At 42.9% G+C, this 27195-nt stretch overlaps 1 protein-coding gene across 3 annotated transcripts in view; it reads right to left on the bottom strand.

Annotated features, from left to right (window-relative positions):
* Positions 1–98: 98 nt before the first annotated feature.
* Positions 99–27195, bottom strand: part of LOC106564642 (EVI5-like protein) — a 38424-nt gene continuing 11327 nt past the window's right edge. For 2 of the 3 annotated variants that reach the window (XM_014130811.2, XM_014130810.2), the window contains 19 exons: positions 24829–25199; positions 22098–22287; positions 20928–21152; positions 20481–20555; positions 20162–20287; positions 18971–19114; positions 18661–18750; positions 17250–17347; positions 16959–17019; positions 16739–16792; positions 16163–16195; positions 15514–15654; positions 10698–10814; positions 10480–10620; positions 9967–10128; positions 7242–7388; positions 6731–6826; positions 6444–6539; positions 99–5106 (listed from right to left, as the gene is read on the bottom strand). In XM_014130811.2, coding sequence (XP_013986286.1) covers positions 4804–5106; positions 6444–6539; positions 6731–6826; positions 7242–7388; positions 9967–10128; positions 10480–10620; positions 10698–10814; positions 15514–15654; positions 16163–16195; positions 16739–16792; positions 16959–17019; positions 17250–17347; positions 18661–18750; positions 18971–19114; positions 20162–20287; positions 20481–20555; positions 20928–21152; positions 22098–22287; positions 24829–25064 — 2535 coding nt within the window. In that variant the 5' untranslated portion in view covers positions 25065–25199 and the 3' untranslated portion in view covers positions 99–4803. The remainder of the gene's footprint in view (positions 5107–6443; positions 6540–6730; positions 6827–7241; positions 7389–9966; positions 10129–10479; positions 10621–10697; positions 10815–15513; positions 15655–16162; positions 16196–16738; positions 16793–16958; positions 17020–17249; positions 17348–18660; positions 18751–18970; positions 19115–20161; positions 20288–20480; positions 20556–20927; positions 21153–22097; positions 22288–24828; positions 25200–27195) is intronic. The other variant, XM_014130813.2, reaches the window with a different exon arrangement.

Genomic DNA, 27195 nt, shown 5'->3' with positions numbered 1-27195 from the left:
GGTTCAATGGAAGATTACAATGGATTTTATATCCAAATGAAGACAGGGGTGCAGACAATCAACACAACAACAACCGTACCACCTCGTCATGGCATCTGTGAATGTGTAGTGTCAATGTTTATTTCATATCAATCATCAAGTACAGAACACTGAAATGTTTTTATAATATTGTCATTAATATCATCTTTATTACTGTCATTAATATACTTGACAACACATTGGTAGAATTGCAAGAGAGAGTGAACAAGGTTGGAGGGAGTAAAGTGGATACCGACCTGCTGTTACATACATGAGAGAAGTCCTACACCGGGGTTGTGTTTGAGGCACCAAATGGAAGAAAAGTGACTGAAATCAGGAGATACTTCATGGACTTGTCCAATAAGAAACACAAATTTGTTTTTTCTGTTTGCAGAACGTTTTAAAATATTTTACATTGTGTGCCCTAATGAATACAACCCAGGGTATGCATGAGGACACTGTCCATAAGGGGGAGTCTCCATGTTTTGTTTCTTTCTTCTTTGAGACACAGACAACGGCATATATAGTGTTCCAGTTTCAGTCTAACATGGTTATATATATATAAATAAATCTTAAACATATTGGGGATCCTTCAGTCCTAGCTCAACAGTGGCCTTGACCTTTGAGATATTTTTGATGAACACCACCCTAAACCACAGTGAAAATGCTGAACTGTCTATGAAAATTGCATTTGATATACTATGTATAAATCTACCTACATTATGGCACTATATAGATTTAAACATGGAACCCTACCATTCACCACACCCTAAGATTTTAAACATGATCTTAGTTCAGATCAAAGAATAGCCATACCAACGCTAATCATAAAACTACATGGATGACAAATACTGAATCAGAGGGCATCTTCATGTGTATCAAAAAGTATTTTAGTCACAGTTATACCAGTTGTAGTTGGGATACTGGGGAACTCCGCATCCGAGCACCATCTCTGAACAGCAGTATAGTATTTGTATTATGCAGGGTTGTTATACACCCTGGTGTTATGCGAGTGTGGAGCGAGTACACAAGACTTTGTGTAAATTAGACACTGTCGAGTAGTGTCTAATAGTGGAGTAAAGTACTTAAGTAAAAAATATTTTGAAGTACTACTTTAGTAGTTTTTGGTATCTGTACTTTACTATTTATATTTTTGACAACTTTTGGAATATAGTGGTGTAAAAGTTACAGAAAATAAATGTACTTTTTACTCCATACATTTTATCTGAAACGCAAAAGTACTCGTTACATTTTGAATGCTTAGCAGGACAGGAAAATTGTCAAATTAACACTTATCTAGAGAACATCCCTGGTCATCCCTACTGCCTCTGATCTGGCGGACTCACTAAACACAAATGCTTCGTTTGTAAAGTATGTCTGAGTGTCGGTATGCCCCTTAATAACCGTAAATAAAAAAAGGCAAGAAAATGGTGCCGTCTGGTTTGCTTAATGTAGGGAATTTGAAATGATTAATACTTTTACTTTTGATACGGATGTATATTTAAAACCAAATACTTTTACTCAAGTAGTATTTTACTGGGTGACTCACTTTTATTTGAGTAATTGTCTATTAAAAGGCATCTTCACTTTTACTCAGGTATGACTCAAGGACTTTTTCCATCACTGACCAAGACTATACTCTACCACAGGTTGGCAACACATGGCATCCGAACTCCCTCCCATTGCTAAAGTAATGCCGTAACTGACTGGTCCAGGATGTTACACCAGACAACAGTGATTTCAGCTGCTGCACTGGTTTAACCTCTAAAAAGGTGGTTATTTGTAATACTTGAGTGAGAGAAAGATGGGCTACATGGCAGCGGAACCCCATTAGAGGAGCTCCCTTATTTCCTTGGCAGTTGGTGACAGGTTCCCCCTTCATTCAGCATCACTGTGCGACAAAAGCCAGGCACACACCAAATCTGAGTACGTGGCATAATTTGAACACAAGAAAACATGATACAAAGTTGGGATGCATAGGCTTGGTGGCATAGCATTATACAGTACCTCAATACTACCAAGAAACCTTACAAGTGCTCACTAATACTGACATGAGACAGGGCCTTAGCTTGCTACACTAACCACTCCAAGCATCCCTTCCCATATTCCCAGAACAGCACTCACTGCGTTAAGTCAAGAGGAGATCTGGAATCTATATCTAGAATCTTAGGATCGTATATCCAGAATCGTATATCACCCTATTGAATATTACTACTACACATCCTCTGCAGTCTGCATCAGCAAATCAACTCAATTATTCTTGTGATATATTTATTTGAATACTTTAGTTCAGGTTGTCATATGGAATATTATTGAATTATACGTTTTGCATCCACTGTTGTAAGAATATATAAATGTGATATGTGAAGTGTCTGCCACAGAAGTAAGACAATGCTCCTTCCATCTATATAGAGTTTGTATGGAACCCTTTCCCCCTTGACATTGGGAAAGCAACCACATGGAGCTTCTTTCCAGATGGCTATCATCGATTCCCATGATCAACTCTGTCCCATTGATATAAACACAGAACATTTTGAAAGGTTTGGAAACATGACACCAAGCCGATGCATTAGTCTCCCCACTCCTAATGACTGAGCTAAAGCTAATTCTAACAAGCATTTGTCATATATTCAAGACAGTTGGGATGATATGCCACATAGTTAGCCAATGAGGTATATACTAAGCAAAATACTGCTCCCAGTCTGTTAACCTGTGCATTTTAGCCATCTGAAGCTGTAGTAACAGCATGCATCAGATAGTCAGACATTTTCAGTCAACACGTTCACAACTGAATGTTTCCATCCATCCCTAAATCCTATTGGTAACAGCCAGTAGAAAAAGGAAGTGATGTCACAGTTGGCTGTTCTGGAAGGAGAGGTATTGATAATTCATCATACAGCACCATGACTGAGACAAGAACAACAGAGAACAGAACAGAGACATAAACAGAGTGATGACCCTGGACCAACTTGATAATGATATTTATGATGATCTGATGAGTACACTTGTAGCTGGTAAATTAGATTTTTTTTGCCTCTGATTGGTCAATTTCAACAAATTCTCTTTTTTTTTGGTAACTTCAAATTAACCCCCTCACGTCACTCACACAGCATTTAGACGTACACATGCCAAACAGTCCCAAACTAGTAAACTCCAGCCTCACCATTAGACAAAATGAATGATTGACTGAGCCATTGCTCTCCTCTTATAAACACTTGTGGGTTGATACCTGCTCTTAGGGTTTAAAAATGCCTTAACACATTTCAAATAGATTATAAAGGAGTTGTTTATGTGTGGGTATTTCATAAGTCATAGGTAGAGACATCATTATGAAGCATAGCCATAACCATTCAACAATTTCTTCACAGTAGTTTTCGCACACACACACAACTGATTCCTAAGGGGTGTAAAGTTCAACTGTATGTCGAGCAGATAGAACATAACATAGAAGAAGACTGGGAGAAAAAAGGAAAATCATAGCAGCGCATTTGTTCTGTCTCTCTGACATGAATCGTCAAGGACGCCGTCTGTTGACACCTCAGCCTCAGGATTCAAGTTGGCACAAAAGACCGAGGGAACTCAACGTATATATAAAGTTTGGCCGCCGTTGGTATCTATATATTTATATAGATATATATAAAAAATATGAAAATAAATAACATAAATAAGAGCAGAAAAATTACCTAAGATTTGGCAACGTTGAGATTTGTTGTTGTTGTTGTTGACATTAGCCATCGTAATTCGCTTGCAAGTCATTGAGACACACAACAAACATATTTCAGTAAGGTAAATTGTTAATATTAATCTATGCATGTGATGTCATCTAGTAACATCCCTATGATATTGATGTGTACAAGTCCATGGCATACTCCTCTTTTCCTACCTCTATCCTTACTTCCTTCCCTCTCGCTCTCATTTTTTTTGAAGTGTGCATTGTGAGGTTACAGTGGATGGTTGTTTCTAATTTTAACAGGCAGTGCGAAGGCGGCCAATGGGTCTTCTTGGAATGATGGAATGACAGAAAGAGAGCCAGAGAGAGAGAGAGAAAAGGAGGAGGAAAGAGATGGAGGGAGACAGTATGTTCCCCATCTCGCCCATGGGACAGTACGAGCACGGTCAAGCCCAACAAGTCATCCATCCATATCCTCTTTTACCGAGCCCAAGTCCATATTGAAGTCCTTCCAAACTTGAGGGGAATCATTTCATCAAAGCGATGTCCTATGCATCTCATAGTCACTGCTGTGTGGTATGGTTGGAGTAAAGTTGAAAGCAATTTTTTTGTCCATTTTCAATCCCTTTTATTTTCTCGGCTTTCTGTGCGGATAGGATATGCTCGCTGCACAGTGAGCGAGCATACGGAAGTTATCTGTTCTTCACTTAGGTCCGGAGTGCAGTGTGGAAACTAATGCCAAGGACAGGACAGGACAGGACAGGACAGGGGAATAGGATTGGAATTAACTCTACCCCCATAGGGAATACAGGGTCTGGGAGAATGTAGAGGAGAAAGAGATTGAGAGATAAAGAGAGGGATAAGTGAAGAGAGATAGGAGTGAAGAGAGAAGTAAAAGGGGGAAATGGAGAGAAGAGAATGACAAAAAGAGGAGAGACCATGGCACCAACACGAAGAAGGAGGAGGGGAGGTTGTCCGTTACAGGTTACAGTAGTTTAGGGTGAGAACAGTAGTACAGTAAAGTTGGGGCGAGTACAGCATCTCTAATACTAAAGAGATACTGAGTACAGTATCTTTAGTAGTCTAGGTCAGGGAGTTCCAGGGACCTCCATGGCTCAGTTGTCCAGGACCTCAGCACACACCATGCTAGTGTAGAGCTGCTGCGAGGGGCCATGGTGGGGGTGGTCCGGGTGGGCCTCTGCTTCGCTGTCGGTGCTGCCCTCGCTGTCCAGCCTGGCCGAGGGGTGGGGCAGGGCGGGGTAGATGGCGTTAGGGGGGATGGGGCTGGGGAGAAGGTCCTCATCCGAGCTCAGGTAGTCGCCTCCAGCCGACGAGGGACTAGCTAGACACAGATCCGGGTAGCCCCTGCCCCGGGAACTAGGGGCGAACTTGGAGCGCTGCCCGCGGAGCTGCCTGATCTAAAAGAGAAAGAAATAAGGATAAGACATTCATACCCCGTAGATTATTGTCACAATCATCTAGGGATATTACTGATATCATAAAGAAAGGCTTTTGATGCTGTATGTTGATGAGAAGAGTGTGTACACTGGTTGGAAAGTGACCCATTTCTATAGCAACCAGGTATGGTGGTCTAGCCTGAAGTGACAAGGTTAAATCCAGTCTGATGTGCCTGTGTGTGTCTGCGTGAGTGTGTGTGTGTGTATGTGTAGATACAACACTGATTCAGTACTTACAGAAAACTCTGAGATTTGTACTGAGTTAGGCTGGTAGGAGGGGGAGGGTAGTGGTTAACCAATAGGAACACTATAACTAGGCACTCGCCCACCTCTTCCTCTTCTGTCTCGGTTTACACAAAAGAGTTCAATCATGTACACTATACTGGTCTGATTCTAGATCAGCCCTTCTCGAAGTGTATCAATACTGTACTATGTTGAAGTGGATCATATTGTTCTGGGACAAATCAGAATATTCAAAAGTCATTGGTATGACAAACACTTTATAATCATAACTTCCGACAGTTACAAAAAAAAAACATATATGCTAATTCTACTTATGATACGGGTCCAACACCAAAACATGAATTCATTTGCAAAATAGATGCCTGAGATTTGAGACCGGAAAATGACTGCTTGCTAATCTCGACTTTGTCACGAGTGTTTCGGTACTCTTCACATAAAGGCTCCATATGACGAATACTACCAACAGTATGCACTCTAAGAACTAGTGAACAGAAAAGGGCAAGGCAGTCCCATCACTCCCTCCTCCGACACATCCTTCTCACGCACAGCCGCTCTCTGAATGAGCAAGTGTATATTACGTGGTTCAGCTATGTTAGTGTGTGTGTGTTTTTAAGCATGTGAGAATCAGTGTTGTCTCGTTCTCACACGCACTCGTTGCTCTCTTTCTGAGGTCTGGGGTTTTTAAGGGGTGGGGGGGGGGTACATCTGTTCTATGTGGTTGGAAATGTCATACAGAGGAAGGCCAGAGTAGTGAATCTAGTATGTCATGCTTCATGTGGCGGCCAACATCTATCATTTCAGAGAAATACAAAAAGCATGAGGGGGATCTGATTCTCATGTAGATGGGTTTCAAAGGCTAAACTAACCCCAGGCACGAGGGCTTTTACTGTGTGTGTGTCTGTCTGTCTCTCTCTGTTGGTAGAGCATAGCGCTTGCAACACCAGGGTTGTGGGTTCCATTCCCACGGGGGACCAGTACCACAAAAAGTACAAACTCACTACTGTAAGTTGCTCTGGATAAGAGCGTCTGCTAAATGACTGTTAAATGTGTGTGACCTCATTCTTGAGCTCTCCGATCTGGTCTCGAAGCTGGGTGATATACTGCCTGGAGTCAGAGTGGTTCAGCTGGCCCTGGATCAGACCCTCCTCCTTCTGTAGGACAGGGATAGGGGAATGAGACACACACTCACATACTCGCCCACATACGTACAGTCAACGCCAAAGAAGCAGGGAAGACGAGCTCTCCAATACACACATACCACCCAGAAGAAATATAAACACACTTGACAATAACATGCATTCAATATGGAAGTCAAGTTCAGATCTGTGTACAAACATCCCACCTGTATCTCCAGCTCAGCTATCTTCTGTCTGAGCTCAGCCATGGAAGCCATGCTGTCAGCCTCCCGCAAGCGCAGCGCCATCACCTCCTCTTTACTCTACAGAGAGAGGGAAGAGAGTGGTAGAAGAGGAAAGACACGAGAGACAAATCACCTCTGGCGCAAAGCCTGACTGAAAGCCACTAGTCCATCTAGTTGTGCAATGGCATCTGTTTAGATTGCAGGCTCACACACAAAGCCCACTCACCCTAGGCTGCTTCCATTTCCCCCACCCTCTCCATCTTCCTCATCTCCTCTCTCACCTGGCAGTCAGTCCACTTATTCCACTACCTTCCTCCATATACCTTCACTACTCCCCCTCTCCTCCCGCTTCCATTCTCCATCCCTCTTTCTTTCTGCGCCTTCATCCCCACTCTCCCTCCCCTGTCTTAACTTGCAGCCCACTTAATCCACACATTTCAACGCTACCATTGGCTACCCTCCATCCTCCCCCTTCCCTCCACCTCTCCCCCACCTTGCAGTCGAGCTCGGCCTGTTTCCTCTTCATCTCGGTGAGCTGGGCCTGCAGCCCCTTGTTCTGGCCCGCCAGCTGCTGCAGCCTCTCCTGCATGACGGCGCTCTCCACCTCATGGCGCCCAATCAGCTTGCTGTGAATCTGGTTCTGAAGGTGAAGAGAGAGTGGGGACAGTGTCAGAAGGCTGAAAGCGTAATTAGTCACTGGATTAGCGTCTGCTAAATTACAAGTCTTTAAATGTCATGTACAGTACAAGTCAAACTTTTGGACACCTACTCATTCAAGGGTTTTTATTTATGTTTACTATTTTCTACATTGTAGAATAATAGTGAAGACATCAAAACTATGAAATAACACATATGGAATCACGTAGTAACCAAAAGTGTTAAACAAATCAAAATATATTTTATATTTGAGATTGTTCAAAGTAGCCACCCTTTGACTTGATGACAGCTTTGAAAACTCTTGGTATTCTCTCAACCAGCGTCATGAGGTAATCACCTGGAAGGCATTTCAATTAAAAGGTGTGCCTTGTTAAAAGTTCATTTTTGGAATTTCTTTCTATGAGCCAATCAGTTGTGTTGTGACAAGGTAGGGGTGGTACACAGAAGATAGCCCTGTTTGGTAAAAGACCAAGTCCATATTATGGTAAAAACAGCTTAAATAAGCTAAGAGAAACAACAGTCCATCATTACTTTAAGACATGGTCAGTCAATATGGAACATTTCAAGAAATTTGAAAGTTTCTTCAAATACAATCGAAAAACCATCAAGCGCTATGATGAAACTGGCTCTCATGAGGACCGCAAACAGGAAAGGAAGACAGAGTTACCTCTGCTGCAGAGGATAAGTTCATTAGTTACAAGCCTCAGAAATTGCAACAGAGTTCAAGTAACAGACACATCTCAACATCAACTGCTCAGAGGAAACTGCGTGAAATCAGGCCTTCATGGTCGAATTGCTGCAAAGAAACCACTACTAAATGACACCAATAAGAAGAAACATGAGCAATGGACATTAGACTGGTGGAAATCTGTCCTTTGGTCTGATGAGTCCAAATTTGAGATTTTCCAACCGCCATGTCTTTGTGAGACGCAGAGTAGGTGAATGGATGATCTCCGCGTGTGTGGTTCCCACCATGAAGCATGGAGGAGGTGGTGTGATGGTGCTTTGCTGGTGACACTGTCTGATATATTTATTTAGAATTCAAGGCACACATAACCAGCATGGCTACCACAGCATTCTGCAGCGATATGCCATCCCATCTGGTTTACGCTTAGTGGGACTATCATTTGTTTTCAACAGGACAATGACCCAAAACACACCTCCAGGTTGTGTAAGGGCTATTTGACCAAGAAGGAGAGTGATGAGTGCTGCATCAGATGACCTGGCCTCCACAATCACCCGACCCCATCCAATTAAGATGGTTTGGGATGAGTTGGACCGCAGAGTGAAGGAAAAGCTGACAACAAGTGCTCAGCATATGTGGGAACTCCTTCAAGATTGTTGTAAAAGCATTCCAGGTGAAGCAGGTTGAGAGAATGCCAAGAGTGTGCAAAGCTGTCATCAAGGCAAAGGGTGGCTATTTGAAGAATCTCAACTATAAAATATATTTTGATTTGTTTAACACTTTTTTGGTTACTAAATGATGTGTTATTTCATAGTTTTGATGTCTTCACTATTATTCTATAATGTAGAAAATAGTAAAAATAAATATAAACCCTTGAATGAGTAGGTGTGTCCAAAGTTTTGACTGGTATGGTATATGATATTAGTTGTATGTCTCTAAGTGTTTTAACACTAAATAATCAACAGTTTGTAGCAAAAAGCTAATTTGAGAAATTAACAACTTGTACTTCCACAAACGCAAATCACCTGTTGACATCAATGCATTATGTATGTGAAACTGAGTTATGCACACATTTGTCAAGTTAGAAAAAGGCTTAAAGGCAGGTTAACGTTTATTGGGATGAATCTCGTCCTGGAGGCAGTGCTGAGAGATTTCCACTAGATGGGCAGGCTGCAAAGTCAAAATTGGCTATATTGTAAACATTCATGAAAAAAAGAAGCTTTTTGGTCTTAATTTAAGGTTAGGTTTAAAATCTGCTTTTATGACTCTGGCTGTGCCAGCTAGTGATCACTCTGCAGAGCTGCCTCCAGTACATGAGTCATCCCAATAAATGCCAACCTGCGGCCCAAAGTGATGAACTGTAACGAAAATGTGTGTGTGTGTTGGCCTATGGTGTTGTATAGAGCTGTGAATAATCCACCACAAAAGTCAAACATCTCACTCATCAGGGTGAGAAACATGAGTGTGGAACTGAATGTTAAAACACTGAGCGAGGTACTTTCCATATATCGAAAAGATGAGGCAGTATATGCATCTTCCTTATCACTTTTATACTGCATTGTTCTTTCACAATGTCATATAATGTCCCACCTGTACTTGTCCTTGGCATTTATCTACCATTTCCACATAGTATTTGATGTATGAGTTACCCCTTAGTCATTTAGGCCTAATGAAAGTCTTTTTTAGAAATGTGATCCAATACAATGCATTTCCCTATGCTGGTACCAGCACTGTTTGTGCCGTCTTGCCAACTCCTATTGTCATTTTTACATTCAACAGACCTGGGATCAGACTAAGGAAATAACACACAATGGATCACTTTTATAAAGATAGAGCACAAAGAGATTTGGCATCAGGCTAAAGTTCTTCCACTGACCTGGCTCTCCAGCTGTATGGCTTGGAGTTTGACCTCCCTGAGTTCAGCTTGGGCCTGGGCCTCTCTCAGACGCATCCCCATCAGCTTGTCCTGCAGCTCATTCAGGGCGTTCTTCTTGGGGGATTCCTTCCAGTGACCCCCGCCACCTTTTGACATGTGGAGCTGGATGAGAGAGAGGAACGGAGAGGAAGAACAGGTTAGAGAGCCACAACCATGGGGCATCGGTTCTCTATCCATCTCTCCCTGACGTCACTCGCTCTGAGACCTTGAAGTAGTTGTTTCCCTTGCTCTGCAAGGGCCGTGGCTTTTGTGGAGCGATGGGTAACGATACTTTGAGGGTGACTGTTGTCGATGTGTGTAGAGCGTCTCTGGTTCTAGCCCAGGTTGGGCCGAGGAGAGGGACAGAGGCAACACTGTCACATAAACACTGTTCTTCTAGTCACCTCTACTATGCTCTCCCCTTCTGAAGCATTCAGTTCCCTACTGTACAGTCTTCTGTGATGTGTTACTTACCTGCCAGCGCTGGTTGAGCTCGGTCACCGTGTCCTGCATCTCTCTGAAGGAGTGCAGTGTCTCCAGCTCTCTGAGCTTCACCAGCTTCAGCTCATCCTGCAGCTGGGCCACGTTGTTCTCATCAGGCAGAGAGCTGCTCCTCTGGAACATACACACACAATGAAGATATTAAACACACAGATATAACCACAAACACACACACAGATGTGTTCTCTTACCTTCTCTAGGTCCAGTACTTTGTCCTGCAGCTCTTTGAGGGCTCCCAGTAGCTCTGCCTCCTGCAGCCGGGACTGCTCCAGCTGGGTCTGCAGACCGGTCACAAACTGCTCTGTGTACTGAGACACAACACATGGACCAATTATAAAAACTGAGACAACACACTGGGACCAATCCCAAACTGACACTACACATACCAACCAATCACAAACTGTTCTGTGTAAGGCATCAGAAGATAAAGATCATCCACCAAGCAAAGTCAGAAGAGGGCTGGCCAACCCTCGGAGCCTGGTTCCTCTCTAGGTTTCTTGCTAGGTTCCTGCCTTTCTAGGGAGTTTTTCCTAGCCACTGTGCTTCTACATCTGGATTGCTTGCTGTTTTGGGAATTTAGGCTGGGTATGTGCATAGCACTTTGCGACTGCTGATGTAAAAAGGCATTTTTAAAATACATTTGATTGATTGATGGGTCAGAAGAATGTCTGTCTAAAATGGCGGTTTTCTATTGATGTGGATATGGGAACCACTTACAAAGTCTATCAGTGTATCCACCAGGTAGATTGACCTCCTTTGTGTACACCCAAGCAGATAAATGAGTGATGTACCAAAAGGAGATGTGGAGTACAGCTCTGTGTAGCTGTGATAGTTGTGGTGGGATGGACAGAAGGGATGTGGGTTGGCAAAGGGGTCAACCAACCAATAACATGTCCGTTTCTCACTAGATGCGTTTCAGAGAGAAGAGACAGAAAGAGAGAGAACGTTGGGACAAACCAATATCTTTGTATGTGTATGCATGGCATAAAGGCCTTTCTTTGTGAATTAGTACCCACTCAGTTTCAATGTGAGAGAGAAGTGAGAGGTGGGGGTGTGTGAATTCTGGCTTGGTAATACACCCAGGCTAGTCATCGGAGGCACAACACATTATCTGACCACACCTGAAACACCAATTCCATAGCAACACCACACACACACACACCTATACCACTGATTCTCTCCATGGCCCCAATTCTAGTCGATCTAAACGTAGTTCACTGGTGTTGAAAGACTGATGGAGGAGGAGGAGACAGTCAAGGAAACAACCATGAGACGTGCAAACTCGTGTGAACTCGTCACATGGTGAATGAGTGTCATTAGTGTGACTGCTGTGTCTGAAGAGAAACAGCACACTGTACATACTGTACATAGCCATAATATGACATTGCAAATGTCTCTATTCCTTTGAAACTTTTGAGTGTAATGTTTACTGTTCAATTCTGTTTATTTCACTTTTGTTTATTATCCATTTCATTTGGCAATGTAAACATATGTTTCCCCTGCCAATAAAGCCCTTTGAATTGAAACTGTGAAACTAACGTCTGTAGAAAGAGTTGTGGTTCCTGACACATTTAGTAACAGAAACACATCATCTTTGTTGTTTTAGCCGGTGTTGGGGACTTGCATTCAAAACAGATTCAAGCACTAAGTGACTCACACGTGTTTGAATAGACTAAAATAAATAGTGTGTGTGTGTGTGTGTGTGTGTGTGTGTGTGTGTGTGTGTGTGTGTGAGAAAGATAAAAAAATAAATAAACATTCTGCACACATGATGCACTGCACCTAGAGGCAAAGTCACCGAGGAGCATTCGGTGTTTCTGTAGCATACAACACACACTAACACACAAGGACAGGCGGCACACAGCTGCTAACACGTAGCCACAATAGAATAACTGAACCCCTATTGTGCTGGGCCAGCTGGGCTACAGGCATTGTCTGTCTACCCATTCAACATCACACTATTGTCCACCTCACCATGGCTGTCTGTCTACATCTATACATTAGAATGCTCATATACATGCTTATACAATACCAGCCCTGGGTGAACACAAGGTTACAACACTATGGATTTCAAACAGGTCAAACATCAAACTCTATACAATGACTACCGCCTCGTAGCACTCACGTCGGTAGCCATGAACTGCTTTTGAAAGGCCGTCCATGGCTCACATTGACACCATCATCCCAGAAACCCTAGACCCACTCCAATTTGCATACCGCCCCAACAGATCCACAGATGACGCAATCTCTATTGCACTCCACACTGCCCTTTCCCACCTGGACAAAAAGAACACCTATGTGAGAATGCTGTTCATTGACTACAGCTTAGCGTTCAACACCATAGTGCCCACAAAGCTCATCAATAAACAAAGGACCCTGGGACTAAACACCACCCTCTGCAACTAAATATTGGACTTCCTGACGGGCCGCCCCCAGGTGTTAAGGGTAGGTAACATATCTGCCACGCTGATCTTCAACACGGGGGCCCCTCAGGGGTATGTGATTCGTCCCCTCCTATACACTCCCTTTTCACCCATGACTGCATGGCCAAGCCCGACTCCAACACCATCATTAAGTTTGTTGAAGACACAACAGTGGTAGGCTTGATCACCTACAACAATGAGACAGCCTATAGGGAGGTGGTCAGAGAACTGGCAGTGTGATGCCAGGGCAACAACCTCTCCCTCAACGTGAGCAAGACAAAGCAGATGATCGTGAACGACAGGAAAAGAAGAAGATAACGAAGACTCCAGTCACCCAAGTTAGTCAGACTGTTCCCTCTGCTACTGCATAGCAAGCGGTACCGGAATGCCAAGTCTAGGTCCAAAAGGCTCATTAACAGCTTCTACCCCAAAGCCATAATACTGTTGAACAATTGACATTGACCCGACCCCCCCTTTTGTTTTTTTCCACTGCTGCTACTCGCTGTTTACTATCAATGCATAGTCATTTCACCCCTACCTGCATGTACAAATTAACATAATTGCCTCATCTAACCTGTACCCCCGCACATTGACTCGGTACCGGTATCCGCTGCATATAGCTGCGTTGATATTTTATTGTGTTCCTTTTTTTTTACAACTTTTTTTATTTTGTAAATATTTTCTTAAAACTGCATTATTGGTTAAGGGCTTGTAAGTATTCAGCACGTGACAAATAACATTTGTTTTGATTGAGAATGTACGATGTTGCTCTACTGGCAACTGAAAGCAATAATTCTACATTAGAAACAGTCAATACATTGACAAGCAACACCATCCTAAAACCACACACAGAATTACTGTGAGTGAGCGTCAATCACTTACTTTGGTAGTGATTCAGTTTCTGTATTTTAAGTGAAGTTTCCAGATATGACCCATTAAGAGAAACTAAGAAAGTGTTTGCCAGCCTGTCCACTACCATCAAAGCGCTACCCAAACACTTACGATAAGACGATAATCAACTTGAACTTAAACTTACAAATCACAAACATCCATACACAGATTATACTGAATTGTTTGGAAAACACATGTTGTTATTATGTTACATGGTGTGAATAGCATAGGGGCAAAATAACACAGATTATACTGAATTAGAGATTAAACATGTTGTTATTATGTTACATGGTGTGAATAGCATAGGGGCAGAATAACACAGATTATACTGAATTAGAGATTATACATGTTGTTATTATGTTACATGGTGTGAATAGCATAGGGGCAGAATAACACAGATTATACTGAATTAGAGATTATACATGTTATTATGTTACATGGTGGGAATAGCATAGGGGCAGAATAACACAGATTATACTGAATTAGAGATTATACATGTTATTATGTTACATGGTGTGAATAGCATAGGGGCAGAATAACATGTAGACACTGCAGCAGTTGACTTCTACACATATTTTCTTTCAAATTGTATATACACAGATAATACATATTTTGAGTAAAAGTAAAGATACCTTAATAGAAAATGACTCAAGTAAAAGTGAAAGTCACCCAGTAAAATACTACTTGAGTAAAAGTCTAAACGTATCTGGTTTTAAATATACTAATTGGTTTTAAATAAATATATCAAAAGTACGAATAATTTTTTTCTTCCTTATATTAAGCAAACCAGACAGCAGAATTTTCTTGTTTTAAAGAAAAAAAATTACAGATAGCCAGGGTCACACTCCAAAACTCAGACATCATTTAAAAACAAAGCATTTGTGTTTAGTGAGTCCACCAGATCAGAGGCAGTAGGGATGACCAGGGATGCTCTGTGCAAATGGGACCATTTCCTGTCCTGCTAAACATTCAAAATGTAACGAGTGCGTTTGGGTGTCAGGGAAAATGTATGGAGTAAAAAGTTCATCATTTTATAAAAAGTAAAAGTAGTCAAAAATATAAATAGTAAAGTACAGATACCCCAAAAAACTACTTAAGTAGTACTTTACATCACTGATCATAATGCAGACCGATACTGTCTGTCATACAACATCCACTAACTGTGTCATTCTGGCCAGATTGAGGCCACAACTCAACACAAACTGATTTGGGGAAATTCACTTTGACACTTCACCGTTCTCGCCAACACCAGCCTTTATTTTTATCCTCGCTGAAGAATTTGTCAATGTCATCAATTTAGAATGTAATTATTTTTTAAATGACAAGTAAAATGTGCAACAAAAAAAAATTGTCAATATTTTACGAGCAGGAGACTGTCAGAATGAGTCAGTTCCCCAAACAAGAACAACAAAAAAATCCACAGGGGCAACCACAGACTATACAGCCTCGTGCTGGTAATTTTCCACACCAGTCACTGGTGCATCAAAAACATGTTTTGTCAATTGTAACTTTTAGAGCTTGTTATCCATTGCAATAGACTTGTATTTAAGAGTTTTACTCATAATCTCTGAGTGAAAGCCTAAAACGGGTGCACCGTTCATCAAATCCTGACTCTAGATCAGTTCTACATCTGAGTCTCTGCCCCTGCAGCATCCCAATATCTCATCCACACTGACTCCAGATCATTCCTTACCTTCTCCCGCTGCAGTTCTCCGATGGTGTCCTGGGCTTTCTCCAGGTTCTGGCTGGTCACGCTGAACTGCTGCCTCACCACCGCCAGCTCCCGCTTGATCACGTAGTTCTCCTCCGCCTCCTGCGCCCGCGTCACCTGACCCTGGAATAGTGAAGACACAGGGTCAGAGACCAGAGGGGGCCGTGTCAGTTATAGGGAATATGTCTGGGGGGGATCGACAACGTTGGTTTGAATTTAGAGGGAATTGGGGCTTAGCTTTAACACTTTCCCAATTGGAGGTTAGATATTAGGAGATGACAGTAGAATATAAATGGCTCTTCTGTATCCATTCCTAATAGGTTGTAATTACCCTACAAAGACATTTCTATCCTAATAACTGACAAAGGGCATAAAACAGTGCCTGTGTTTCCACATGCCACATGCAGGGCTGTAGGCCTTAATATTAGAGCTCCTACCATGGACACACAGACGCACATGCGGTCAAGGGGGAGCATGGTCTGACAGACAGACGTACAGACAGGACAGACAAACAAAACATTCTCTCATGCAGAAGTCAGGCATTGATCGGTCACTGACAAGGAGACAGAGAGAGGAAGTGCAGGAGGAAGGAAGGTGTTAGAGGAGGAGAGGTGGTTTTCCAGTACTGTACCTGAATCAGCCTGTCTGCTAGAGCAGCACTTTCCTACAACACCAGCGAAGGAGAGGACGAAGATAAGAAAAGGGTAAGGAGAGAATAGGGAGAAATAAAGACGAACACGAGGAATGAAGGATAAGAACAGGAAAAACGAGTAACGGGAAGTGTGACAACAGAAAATAAATAAGAGAGGGTGAGAAAGAAATCGATAATACAGAGTGAAAGAGTGGCAGTGGGTTTGTGTGAGAGAAGGAATAAAAAAAAAAGAACAGAAAGACAAAAAGCATTACTCAGAGAACAACAGGAGAGAAGCAAGAGGGAAGAAAAGCCAGAGTACTTGGAAACGGAAGAGAGACTCAGTGGCTCCGGTGTAGAATAAGGCCCACCCATTTAAATCATCCACTCACGCACACAAAAGCAACAGACATGATCTCTGTCCTTATTCTGTAAATGTGACAGGATATAAGTCTTGGTTGGCATGGCTATATTTTAGCTTCATGTTTCTGGCTGTGTTTGATTGTCCATCATAAACCTTATTCACATAAGCGCTAAAGTGAGTGTCTGACTCGAAGCCAAGTTTCAATCTCTTACCTTCTCCAATGTCTCAATCCTCTGCTTCAGAAGCCTGTTCTCTGTGCGTAACCTCTGTGGATGTGTTGATGGGTAGAGAGACAGTTAGGAAAAGGTATTAGTCATTATACAAGGCTTATACATTTGGGACTTTGTAAATAAAACAGAAAAAAATATATTCCGTCGGTCTATTAATAGATTAGCTCAAAGAAGAAGTGCACATGCACACGCAAACACACACCTTGATCTCTATCTGCTCCTCCATCTCTTTGTTCTTGATTGTGGTGTACTCTTTCTCTAACCTGGCAAATAAAAGCATTTTAGTAGAGTTAGATTCATACAATGTGTTTCCATTTATGCATTTGACTGGGTGCATTTGACTGTGTGCAAAAACGAATAATCTTAAACTGAAAGAATGCTTTGTATAGTAACAATACCACAAGCCAGGTCCCATTGGTCCATATTAACTGTAGTCTACAACCTAAAGCCAGTATTGTTAGTCTAATGAATAGTGATCAGAAGCAGAGCCTACTTCTTCATCCTCTTGGGGTTGTATTTGACCTGGTAGGCCCTCAGGATCAGCTTGTCTGGGCAGCTGTCAAACTGGTGGGGGATCACCTTCTGGAAGTGCTGTGAGAGAAGGAAGAGACATGGTTAGAGCTTCATAGAATACACTCTGAACCAGATGATGTGTCCCGTTAAGACACTCTGAACCAGATGATGTGTCCCGTTAAGACACTCTGAACCAGATGATGTGTCCCGTTAAGACACTCTGAACCAGATGATGTGTCCCGTTAAGACACTCTGAACCAGATGATGTGTCCCGTTAAGACACTCTGAACCAGATGATGTGTCCCGTTAAGACACTCTGAACCAGATGATGTGTCCCGTTAAGACACTCTGAACCAGATGATGTGTCCCGTTAAGACACTCTGAACCAGATGATGTGTCCCGTTAAGACACTCTGAACCAGATGATGTGTCCCGTTAAGACACTCTGAACCAGATGATGTGTCCCGTTAAGACACTCTGAACCAGATGATGTGTCCCGTTAAGACACTCTGAACCAGATGATGTGTCCCGTTAAGACACTCTGAACCAGATGATGTGTCCCGTTAAGACACTCTGAACCAGATGATGTCCTGTTAAGACACTCTGAACCAGATGATGTCCTGTTAAGACACTCTGAACCAGATGATGTCCTGTTAAGACACTCTGAACCAGATGATGTCCTGTTAAGACACTCTGAACCAGATGATGTCCTGTTAAGACACTCTGAACGGGAATAATACATCCAGTAGGTATCACATGATAATTGAAGTAAAGACACTTCACAAATGCCCACATGCTTATACAATGGTTCATTTCACTCTTTTGTTTTTCTTGCTTCCAGCAGGTCTTGTGTCTATCTACAGTGATAATTCATTATTTATACTATAGTGCAGGGGTCCCCAATTACATTTAGCTGTGGGATGATTTTTCCATGAGCGGATGGGTGGGGGCCCAGAACATAGTTATAAGTAATTTGTACAAATAATTGACCACAAGAACAGATATAGTATTTGACAAAACAATTAGAATTTCAAACCTTAATTTCATTGTGATACGATCACATGTGCCTCCATTTATCCGTGGGACAACTTGGGAACAGATTTCCTAAATAAAAAATCCCTGAGCTCATTTTCTGGTAATTTAACAGTCTTTTACATCCAAGAAAGATTTTTTTTTAATTTAAATAAAATCTCAGAAATCTTGGGGGGGCAAATAAAATCACGAATTAGGTCCCTTAAAGCTGGATTACTTAATGGTGAAACAGTTTATTGGGGAACCCTGCTGTAGTGCCTTTTATGGGATAAATCCCAAATGGCACCCTATTCCAAATATTGTCCACTACTTTTGACCAGAGCCCTATGGGCCCCGAGGTGCCTTGGTTGTGGTTGTTACCTGAGACATGCCCTCCATGTCCAGCTGGATGAGGTCAGTCTGGTTGTACTGCAGAATGGCCATGCCCACACGAAATATAATCTCCAGACCCTGAAGACAGCGAATCAAAGTCCAATTCAACACACACATAGTGCTAGATCACAAGACTCTTGTAGAAGATATTTTATCTTAATGAGAACAACCTGTAAATAAAGGTTACATTTAAAATCAAACATAATGTATATGGGTTCCACTATGTTTTTTTCAAGTATATATATTCACCCAAACACATACTCACACTCGCATAAGACACCAGTGGTGAGTCTCTTACCTCGTACATGAAGATATCAAAGATGCGCGTGGCGACGGGCATGGGGAGGAAGGTGAGGAAGAGAGTGAGGAACCAGGAGGAGGCGTACATGGAGGTGTGGAAACTCTGAGAACGGAAGTGGACATTCAGCTCTGGGAGCTGCTCCTGTTGGGATAAAGAAAGAGAGGGAAAGAGGGTGGATGAGAGGGGAAGAGGAAGGGAAAGAGGGTGGATGAGAGGGGAAGAGGAAGGGAAAGTGGGTGGATGAGAGGGGAAGAGGAAGGGAAAGAGGGTGGATGAGAGGGGAAGAGGAAGGGAAAGAGGGTGGATGAGAGGGGAAGAGGAAGGGAAAGAGGGTGGATGAGAGGGGAAGAGGAAGGGAAAGAGGGTGGATGAGAGGGGAAGAGGAAGGGAAAGAGGGTGGATGAGAGGGGAAGAGGAAGGGAAAGAGGGTAGATGAGAGGGGAAGAGGAAGGAAAGAGACGAGAGGAGTTAATTAAGCAATAAGGCACGAGGGGGTGTGGTATATGGCCAATATACCACGGCTAAGGGCTGTCCTTATGCACGACGCAAAGCGGTGTGCCTGGACACTGTCCTTAGCCGTGGTATATTGGCCATATATCACAAACCCCCGAGGTGCCTTGTTGCTATTATAAACTGGTTACCAATGTAATTAGAGCAGTAAAAATAAATGTTGTGTCATACCCGTGGTATACGGTCTGATATACCATGGCTGTCAGCCAATCAGCAGTCAGGTCTCGAACCACCCAGTTTATAATAGGGGTTTTAGTTGAGCTACAAACCCGTAATGGTTTCAAAGTGGTACTATTAAAAATGTAAAGACTAACCTAGCTCAAATCTTTGCTGTATGAATCTATTTGCTGCCACATAGTGGACAACTTTATAATTGCAATATCTGTGCTTATTCACCAACTACAGTACACTGTATACATCCTTACTTAAAACCAGACATTTTTTAGGTAAAAAATAATAATTTCAATCCCAGACACCTGCAAGGCCCTTAAGGTTTTAGTTTATTTGACAATAGATGCATCCTAAATGGCACTGTATTCCCTACATAGTGCACTACTTTTGACCTATTGGCCCTGTTCAAAAGTAGTGCACTTTATAGGGTATAAGTTGCCATTTGGGACACATACAACCTTCTACGTTGGCCAGTGTGACATATGGAGATGAATAAAGTTTATTTACCTGCAGCAGGTATTCAAACTGGTAGATACAGAGGCCTAATTCAGCCATGGTTGGTTTGAAAAGCTCCCTCAGACGGTACTCCTGCATCAGACGCACAAACACACAGAACGCCTCCTCCTCTGGCATCTAGAGGGCCACAGGAGAGACAGGGTCAGGCTGTGTGACTGTCTGTATTCACACTAAATCAGGAGCTCAAAGGTAATTTATTCATATGAAATGAAAAAAGGGTAGAATCAGGACAATTCCGTATTTAGCACAACGTAGCGCGATAGCAAGAGAGGGGAATGTCTAGACTAGAGGGCTGCTGAAGAGACGTTACCTGCATGAGCAGCAAGCCCACGATGAAGGCACTGCCCTGGCAGTAGCCCACCTCCCGGTCCACCAGAGAATACGCCTGCACACACAGACATCAATCAATATAAACAAACCTATACTCATTGGGGAGGTTTCCCAGACAGAGATTAAGTTTAGAAATTCTCCATTTGCTAAGCTTTTTAGTCCAGGACTAGGCTTAATCAGTGTTTGGGAAACCGGCCCATACAGTTTAAATACACATTTAACTCAAATCAATCACATTTATTTATAAAGCCCTAAAACCGGAAACCCAGGCTAAAACCCCAAACAGCAAGCAATGCAGATGTAACTGCTTCTAACTGTTTATCCAACTGCACATCTCACTAGTACAAAAAGGACTAATCATAACAAATCCATTCTAATAATGCAGAAAAAAAGTAATGTTCAAGGTCAAAGGTGAAAATGTCCTCACCTTCATGACGTTGAAGAGCACCTCCTGACCCAGGCTGTCCTGGCCCTTGAAGAACTCATGCTCGGGGTAGGTGCGGGCGATGTCCCGGCGGATGAGCTTTTCGCAGGGCGAGGACATCTTGAGCAGCTCAGAGTACTGGTTCTTCACTGGCATGTCTGTGGCGTTACCAAGCAGCTGCCACACGATGGCCCGGAAGTGGTGTGGGATGCCCTTACGGATCAGCTCCTGGAGGTGAAAAGAAAGGTTTATTTTACAAATCTAATTCTCAGTTTACTGTAGAACTCTACACCCTGGCCTATACTGAATATCTATGTCATCTCATGTCTCTTATCTTCACTTATCATACCCCTCCGTCTGTGCTCTCTCCTCATTTGTCCTCACTCCCATTTTCTCCTCTCTAATCTCTCCTGCTGTTCTGTTCCCCTCTCCCTGGCTCTGTCTGCTCTCTCCCTCATCCATCTTCTCTCTCTGTGTTCTGCCTCCCTCTTCTCCGCTCTTCCCCGCGCTCTCACTGTCCTTTCCATCTCATCCATCTCTTCTCACTTTTCACCTTCCCTACTGTCCTCTCTCCCCTTATTCGTCCTCTCTCCTCTGTCCCCGCTCTCCATCTTCTCCCCCCTAACCCCTATGTACCCTCTCCGTTACACATCCATCCATCTCTCCTCTGCCCACCACTCCCATTTCGTATCTCCTCTTTTTATTTTATTTAAGCCTTATTTTACCAGGTAAGTTGACTGAGAACACATTCTCATTTACAGCAACGACCTGGGGAATAGTTACAGGGGAGAGGAGGAGGATGAATGAGCCAATTGTAAGCTGGGGATGATTAGGTGACCGTGATGGTATGAGGGCCAGATTGGGAACTTAGCCAGGACACCGGGGTTAACACCCCTACTCTTACGATAAGTGCCATAGGATCTTTAGTGACCACAGAGTCAGGACACCCATTTAATGTCCCATCCGAAAGACGGCACCCTACACAGGGCAATGTCCCCAATCACTGCCCTGGGGAATATAGATATTTTTTTTTAGACCAGAGGGAGGGTGCCTCCTACTGGCCTTCCAACACCACTTTTCCCCATGTCCTCAATTATCCTCTCTCCATCTTTTCCCCTCTCTTCCCTTTGCTCCATCAGTCTCTCGATCACTCATCCATCCTCCCCCTCTCACCTTGAGCAGCTTGTCCTTCTTGCGTCTCCATTCGTCCCACTCGTTGACGATGCGTCCCCACAGGATCCAGGTGTCCTCCTCCAGGTGGGACAGGTTGGACGAGGCAGAGGAGCTGGACACCAGGGACGAGCCGCTGTTCCGCCGCGAGCCGCTCATCGAACGCATCGACTTGGAGTCCGCCTCCAGAAGTCTGGGGAGGAGGGGGTATCGAGGGGTTAGAGGTCAAAGGTCGTCAGACAAGGGTCATATGAGTGACTCAAGAGCCACTCATGCTTTCATTACACTAGTCTTGTTTCTATTACTTGCTTTGATCTTTTTACTGTAAATCCATGATGTTGAGCTTTACAGGCTTAATGTTATAATCTCTTTTGCATTAAATTAGACTGTTTACTTGAAACATTTTTAATTATTACCCCATGTAGTAGAAAATCACGTGTGGGAGAATGTAATCTAAAACACTGGAGGGCACAAACAACCAGCAGTACCTTTCATACTACTACGTCAAGACACCGAGCCTTGAGCACCTCTCTGATAGTGAAACACTGGGCCTATTGTTGAGATACTTATCAGTGCCAAGGCCGTAGCAGCTACTCTGATAGTAGAGACACATTGAGGTTGCATCCAAAATGGCAGCTTTTTCTCTATATAGTGCACTGCTTTTGACCAGAGCTCGTCTGGACCCTGGTCAAAAGTAGTGCACTACATAGGGAATAGGGTGCCATTTGGGACGCAGACTGAGTGTGTGCCCGCACATTGGTTATAATACTGTGCCAGTGACAGCAAATGTCCAGCTCACAGAGGCAGAAGAGGAAGGTTCAACAGCGCATGTTCCAGCTCTGGCATCAAAGCGTCTCTCAGCTAGCCTAGCAGGCCCACTAGGCCTTGGCCAGAAGCTCCTCCAGCCCAATGACACATCTGCTCAGTGCATCTGCTCTGAAGCTACCCACAGCGGGGAGAGGCTAACCTCTGCTACCCCATACTGACCTGGAAGCCTCATAGCAATGTGCTGTAACACAGTTGAATCGCTGGACTTTACCTGTTTGTTTATAAGTGGTCAAAGACACTGCATCTCAGTGCAAGAGTTGTCATTGCAGTACCTGGTTCGAATCCAGGCTGCATCACATCCGGCCGTGATTGGGAGTTCCATAGGGCGGTGCACAATTGGCCCTGCGACGTCCGAGTTTGGTCGGGGTAAGCCATCATTGTAAATAAGAATTTGTTCTTAACTGACTTGCCTAGTTAAATAAAGGTTACATTTAAAAAAAATGAGTGGCTCATCATTTACCTGGTAAAATATCAGCAAATGCCATTCTCACAACAGCGCAGTGATCTTGAACGCAGCCATGCGAGACCAGTCACCAGGGACAACCTAACAGTAGGTTTCCATTGAACAAGGTTTATTCGACAAAAGCAATGTTGCAACAACAAAAAAATCTTGTGACATGTGTCATGGAAACGGCAGACATAGGAGAAATGTTCTAAAGATCGACAACATTTTTATCCGTTCAATGGGGGTGGATTTTTATTTTGTAGAACATTCCTTATTGCAATAAATGATGGAAACAGTGTTCATCTAATAAATGATTGCCAAATCATTTTTAAGGTAGGCCTACGAGGGGCACATCGAATCCACATTTAATTCTAAATGCCAACTACTTCCCAAATAAAACATGTTACTATAAAAAAAAAGAATGTTCCTATGCAGTGACTTTCAATAACGCCTGAATCGCTTAGCGTTGCTTTTCTGGTTGCAAGTTCAAGATCCAATTATTTCAGACCTACAGGAGTGCAAGTTTCACCATGGCGACAAGGTGGCACATGAGAATTATTAGAATATGGCAAATATTTGTAAATTATTGCATTCTATCCATGCCTGCTTTTGGGAGCTACCTCAGACATGAAACAGATAAGTGGGAGGGCATACAGGCAGCCGCCAATTTATTAATGTGCAATTTGCCTTAAATGGATAATGGAAACATTTCATCCACTTCATTTTTACATGACACGTTTTTGCAAAGAAGTTTTGTTATTTTTCGTGGGATGTCATTACGTCCAGCTGTTTTTAAATCGACACAAGACAGTTCAATGGAAACGCAACGTGGCAGGAAATTGTCACATCTATTTTCTATGCCAACTTTCTAAATGTCTACACAAAACCACTGGACAAGTTAATGGAAACATACAGGTAACTGCCTAAATAAATTACACTTGAGTAAATGAGGCATACAAAGTATATTGAAAGCAGGTGCTTCTACACAGGTGTGGTTCCTGAGTTAATTAAGCAATTAACATCCCATCATGCTTAGCATCTATGTATAAACATGCCCAGTTGGCCATTAGTTTGGCTACCATGGCTAGAAGAGATCTCAGTGACTTTGAAATAGGGGTCTCAAAGGAGTATAGGGGGTTTAAAGCGTGTGCGTCTCAGTCACCAGATCTCAAACCAACTGAACACTTATGGGAGATTCTAGAGCGGGCCTGAGACAGCATTTTCCACCACCATCAACAAAACAATAAACTATGAAATTTCTCACGGAAGAATGGTGTCATATCCCTCCAACAGAGTTCCAAACACTTGTAGAATCTATGCCAAGGTGGATGGAAGCTGTTCTGGCCACTCGTGGTGGCCCAACGCCCTATTAAAGACAACTTATGTTGGGGTTTCCTTTATTTTGGCAGTTACCTGTAGCTACTGTGCAACTGTGAACCCCAGTTCCCATCTCTTTTTCACCTGTTCTGCTCCTCCAGCTTGGCCAGCAGCTCTAGCTCATCAGGGCTCAGGCTCTCCGAGTCAGCGGGGGAGGCGGCGGTGGCCGAGAGCATGACATCTTGGCAAGATGAGTCCGGGCTGAGCAGGGGGCTGCCCATGGAATGGTCCATGCCAGGGGGAGAGGAGGGGGGACACTCCAGCTGGTTGGGTCCCCCTGTGGAGCCCTCTCTCTCGGGGCTGCCGCTGGGGGTGGACATAGTTGTGGTGGTGGGCACAGTGCAACGCACTGTTGGACAGGGGAGGCTGTGGCTGGGTCTCCTTACCCGTCTCCCCCGCTGTAGGGTCACCTGGTAGGGCGGCGCCGGAGCCAATCGGATCAGGGTTCCTCAAACCTGTTGTGAATTTAGAGGACATTTGAATTACGAGGACATATTCACGAGGACATACACTGAGCAAAAATATGAATGCAACATGTAAAGTGTTGGTCCCATGTTTCATGAGCTGAAATAAAAGATCCCAGAAATTTTCCATATGCACAAAAAGCTTATTTCTCTCAAATTTCGTGAACAAATTTGATTACATCCCTGTTAGTGAGCATTTCTCCTTTGCCAAGATAATCCATCCACCTGACAAGCGTGGCATATCAAGAAGCTAATTAAACAGCATAATCATTACACAGGTGCACCTCGTGCTGGGGACAATAAAAGGCCACTCTAAAATGTGCAGTTGTGTCACACAACACAATACCACAAGTTCTGAAGGAGCGTGCAATTGGCATGATGACTGCAGGAATGTCCACCAGAGCTGTTGCCAGAGAATTGAATGTCCATTTTTCTGCCGTAAGCCACCTCCAACATTGTTTTAGAGAATTTGGCAGTACGTCCAACTGGACTCAACTGCTGACCACGTGTATGGCGTTGTGTGGGCGAGCGGTTTGAGTGCACCATGGTAGCGGTTGGGTTATAGTATGGGCAGGCATTCGCTACAGACAACAAACACAATTGCATTTGATCGATGTCAATTTGAATGCACAGAGATACCGTGAAGAGATCCTGAGGCCCATTGTCGTGCCATTCATCAGCCGCCATCACCTCATGTTTCAGCATGATATTGCACAGCCCCATGTCGCAAGGATCTGTACACAATTCCTGAAAGCTGAAAATGTCCCAGTTCTTCTATGGCCTGCCAATCAACGTGTACTACAGCGTGTTCCACAGGAAACAATCAACAGCCTGATCAACTCTATCGGAAAGAGATCTGTCGTGCTGCACGAGGCAAATGGTGGTCACACCAGATACTGACTGGTTTTCTGATCCACGCCCTGACCTTTTTTACGGTATCTGTGACCAACAGAATCATATCTGTATTCCCATTCATGTAAAATCCATAGATTAGGGCCTAATGAATTAATTTCAAATTGACTGATTTCCTTATATGAACAGTAACTCAGTAAAATCTTTGAAGGCATGCTGCGTTGACATTTCTGTTCAGTATACATACATACAGTGCATTCGGAAAGTATTCAGACCCCTGACTTCTTCCAAATGTTGTTGCTTACCAGCCTTATTCTAAAATGGATTAAATAAAAATCTCAATCTACACAAAATACCCCATAATGACAAAGCAAAAACAGGTTTGTAGAAATTTTTGCTAATTTATTAAAAATACCTTATTACCATACAGTACCAGTCAAACATTTGTACACACCTACTCATTCAAGGGTTTTTCTTTATTTTCAATGTTTTAGTTTTTTGCGACTGCACTTGAAACTTTCAAAGTTCTTGAATTTCAGGATTTACTGACCTTCATGTCTTATAAAGTAATGGACTGTAATTTCTCTTTGCTTATTTGAGCTGTTCTTGGACTTGGTCTTTTACCAAATAGGGCTATCAAGTGTCACAACACAACTCAAACGCATTAAGGAAAGAATTTCAACAAATTAACAAGGCACACCTGTTCATTGAAATGCATTCCTGGTGACTACCTCATGAAGCTGGTTGAGAGAATGCCAAGAGTATGCAAAGCTGTCATCAAGGCAAAGGGTGGCTACTTTGAACAATCTCAAATATAAAATATATTTTGATTTGTTTAACACTTTTTGGTTACTACATGATTCCATGTGTTATTTCATAGTTTTGATGTCTTCACTATTATTCTACAATGTAGAAAATAAAGTTTACATACACTTAGGTTGGAGTCATTAAAACTCGTTTTTCAACCACTCCACAAATATCTTGTTAACAAACTATAGTATTGGCAAGTTGGTTAGGACATCTACTTTGTGCATGACACAAGTAATTTTTCCAACAAATGTTTAGACAGATTATTTCACTTATAATTAACTGTATCACAATTCCAGTGGGTCAGAAGTTTACATATACTAAGTTG

Source organism: Salmo salar, chromosome ssa12 (genome assembly GCF_905237065.1).
Source record: "Salmo salar chromosome ssa12, Ssal_v3.1, whole genome shotgun sequence".
NCBI classification, from domain to species: Eukaryota; Metazoa; Chordata; class Actinopteri; order Salmoniformes; family Salmonidae; genus Salmo; species Salmo salar.
This window is presented reverse-complemented; position numbering and strand designations above follow the sequence as displayed.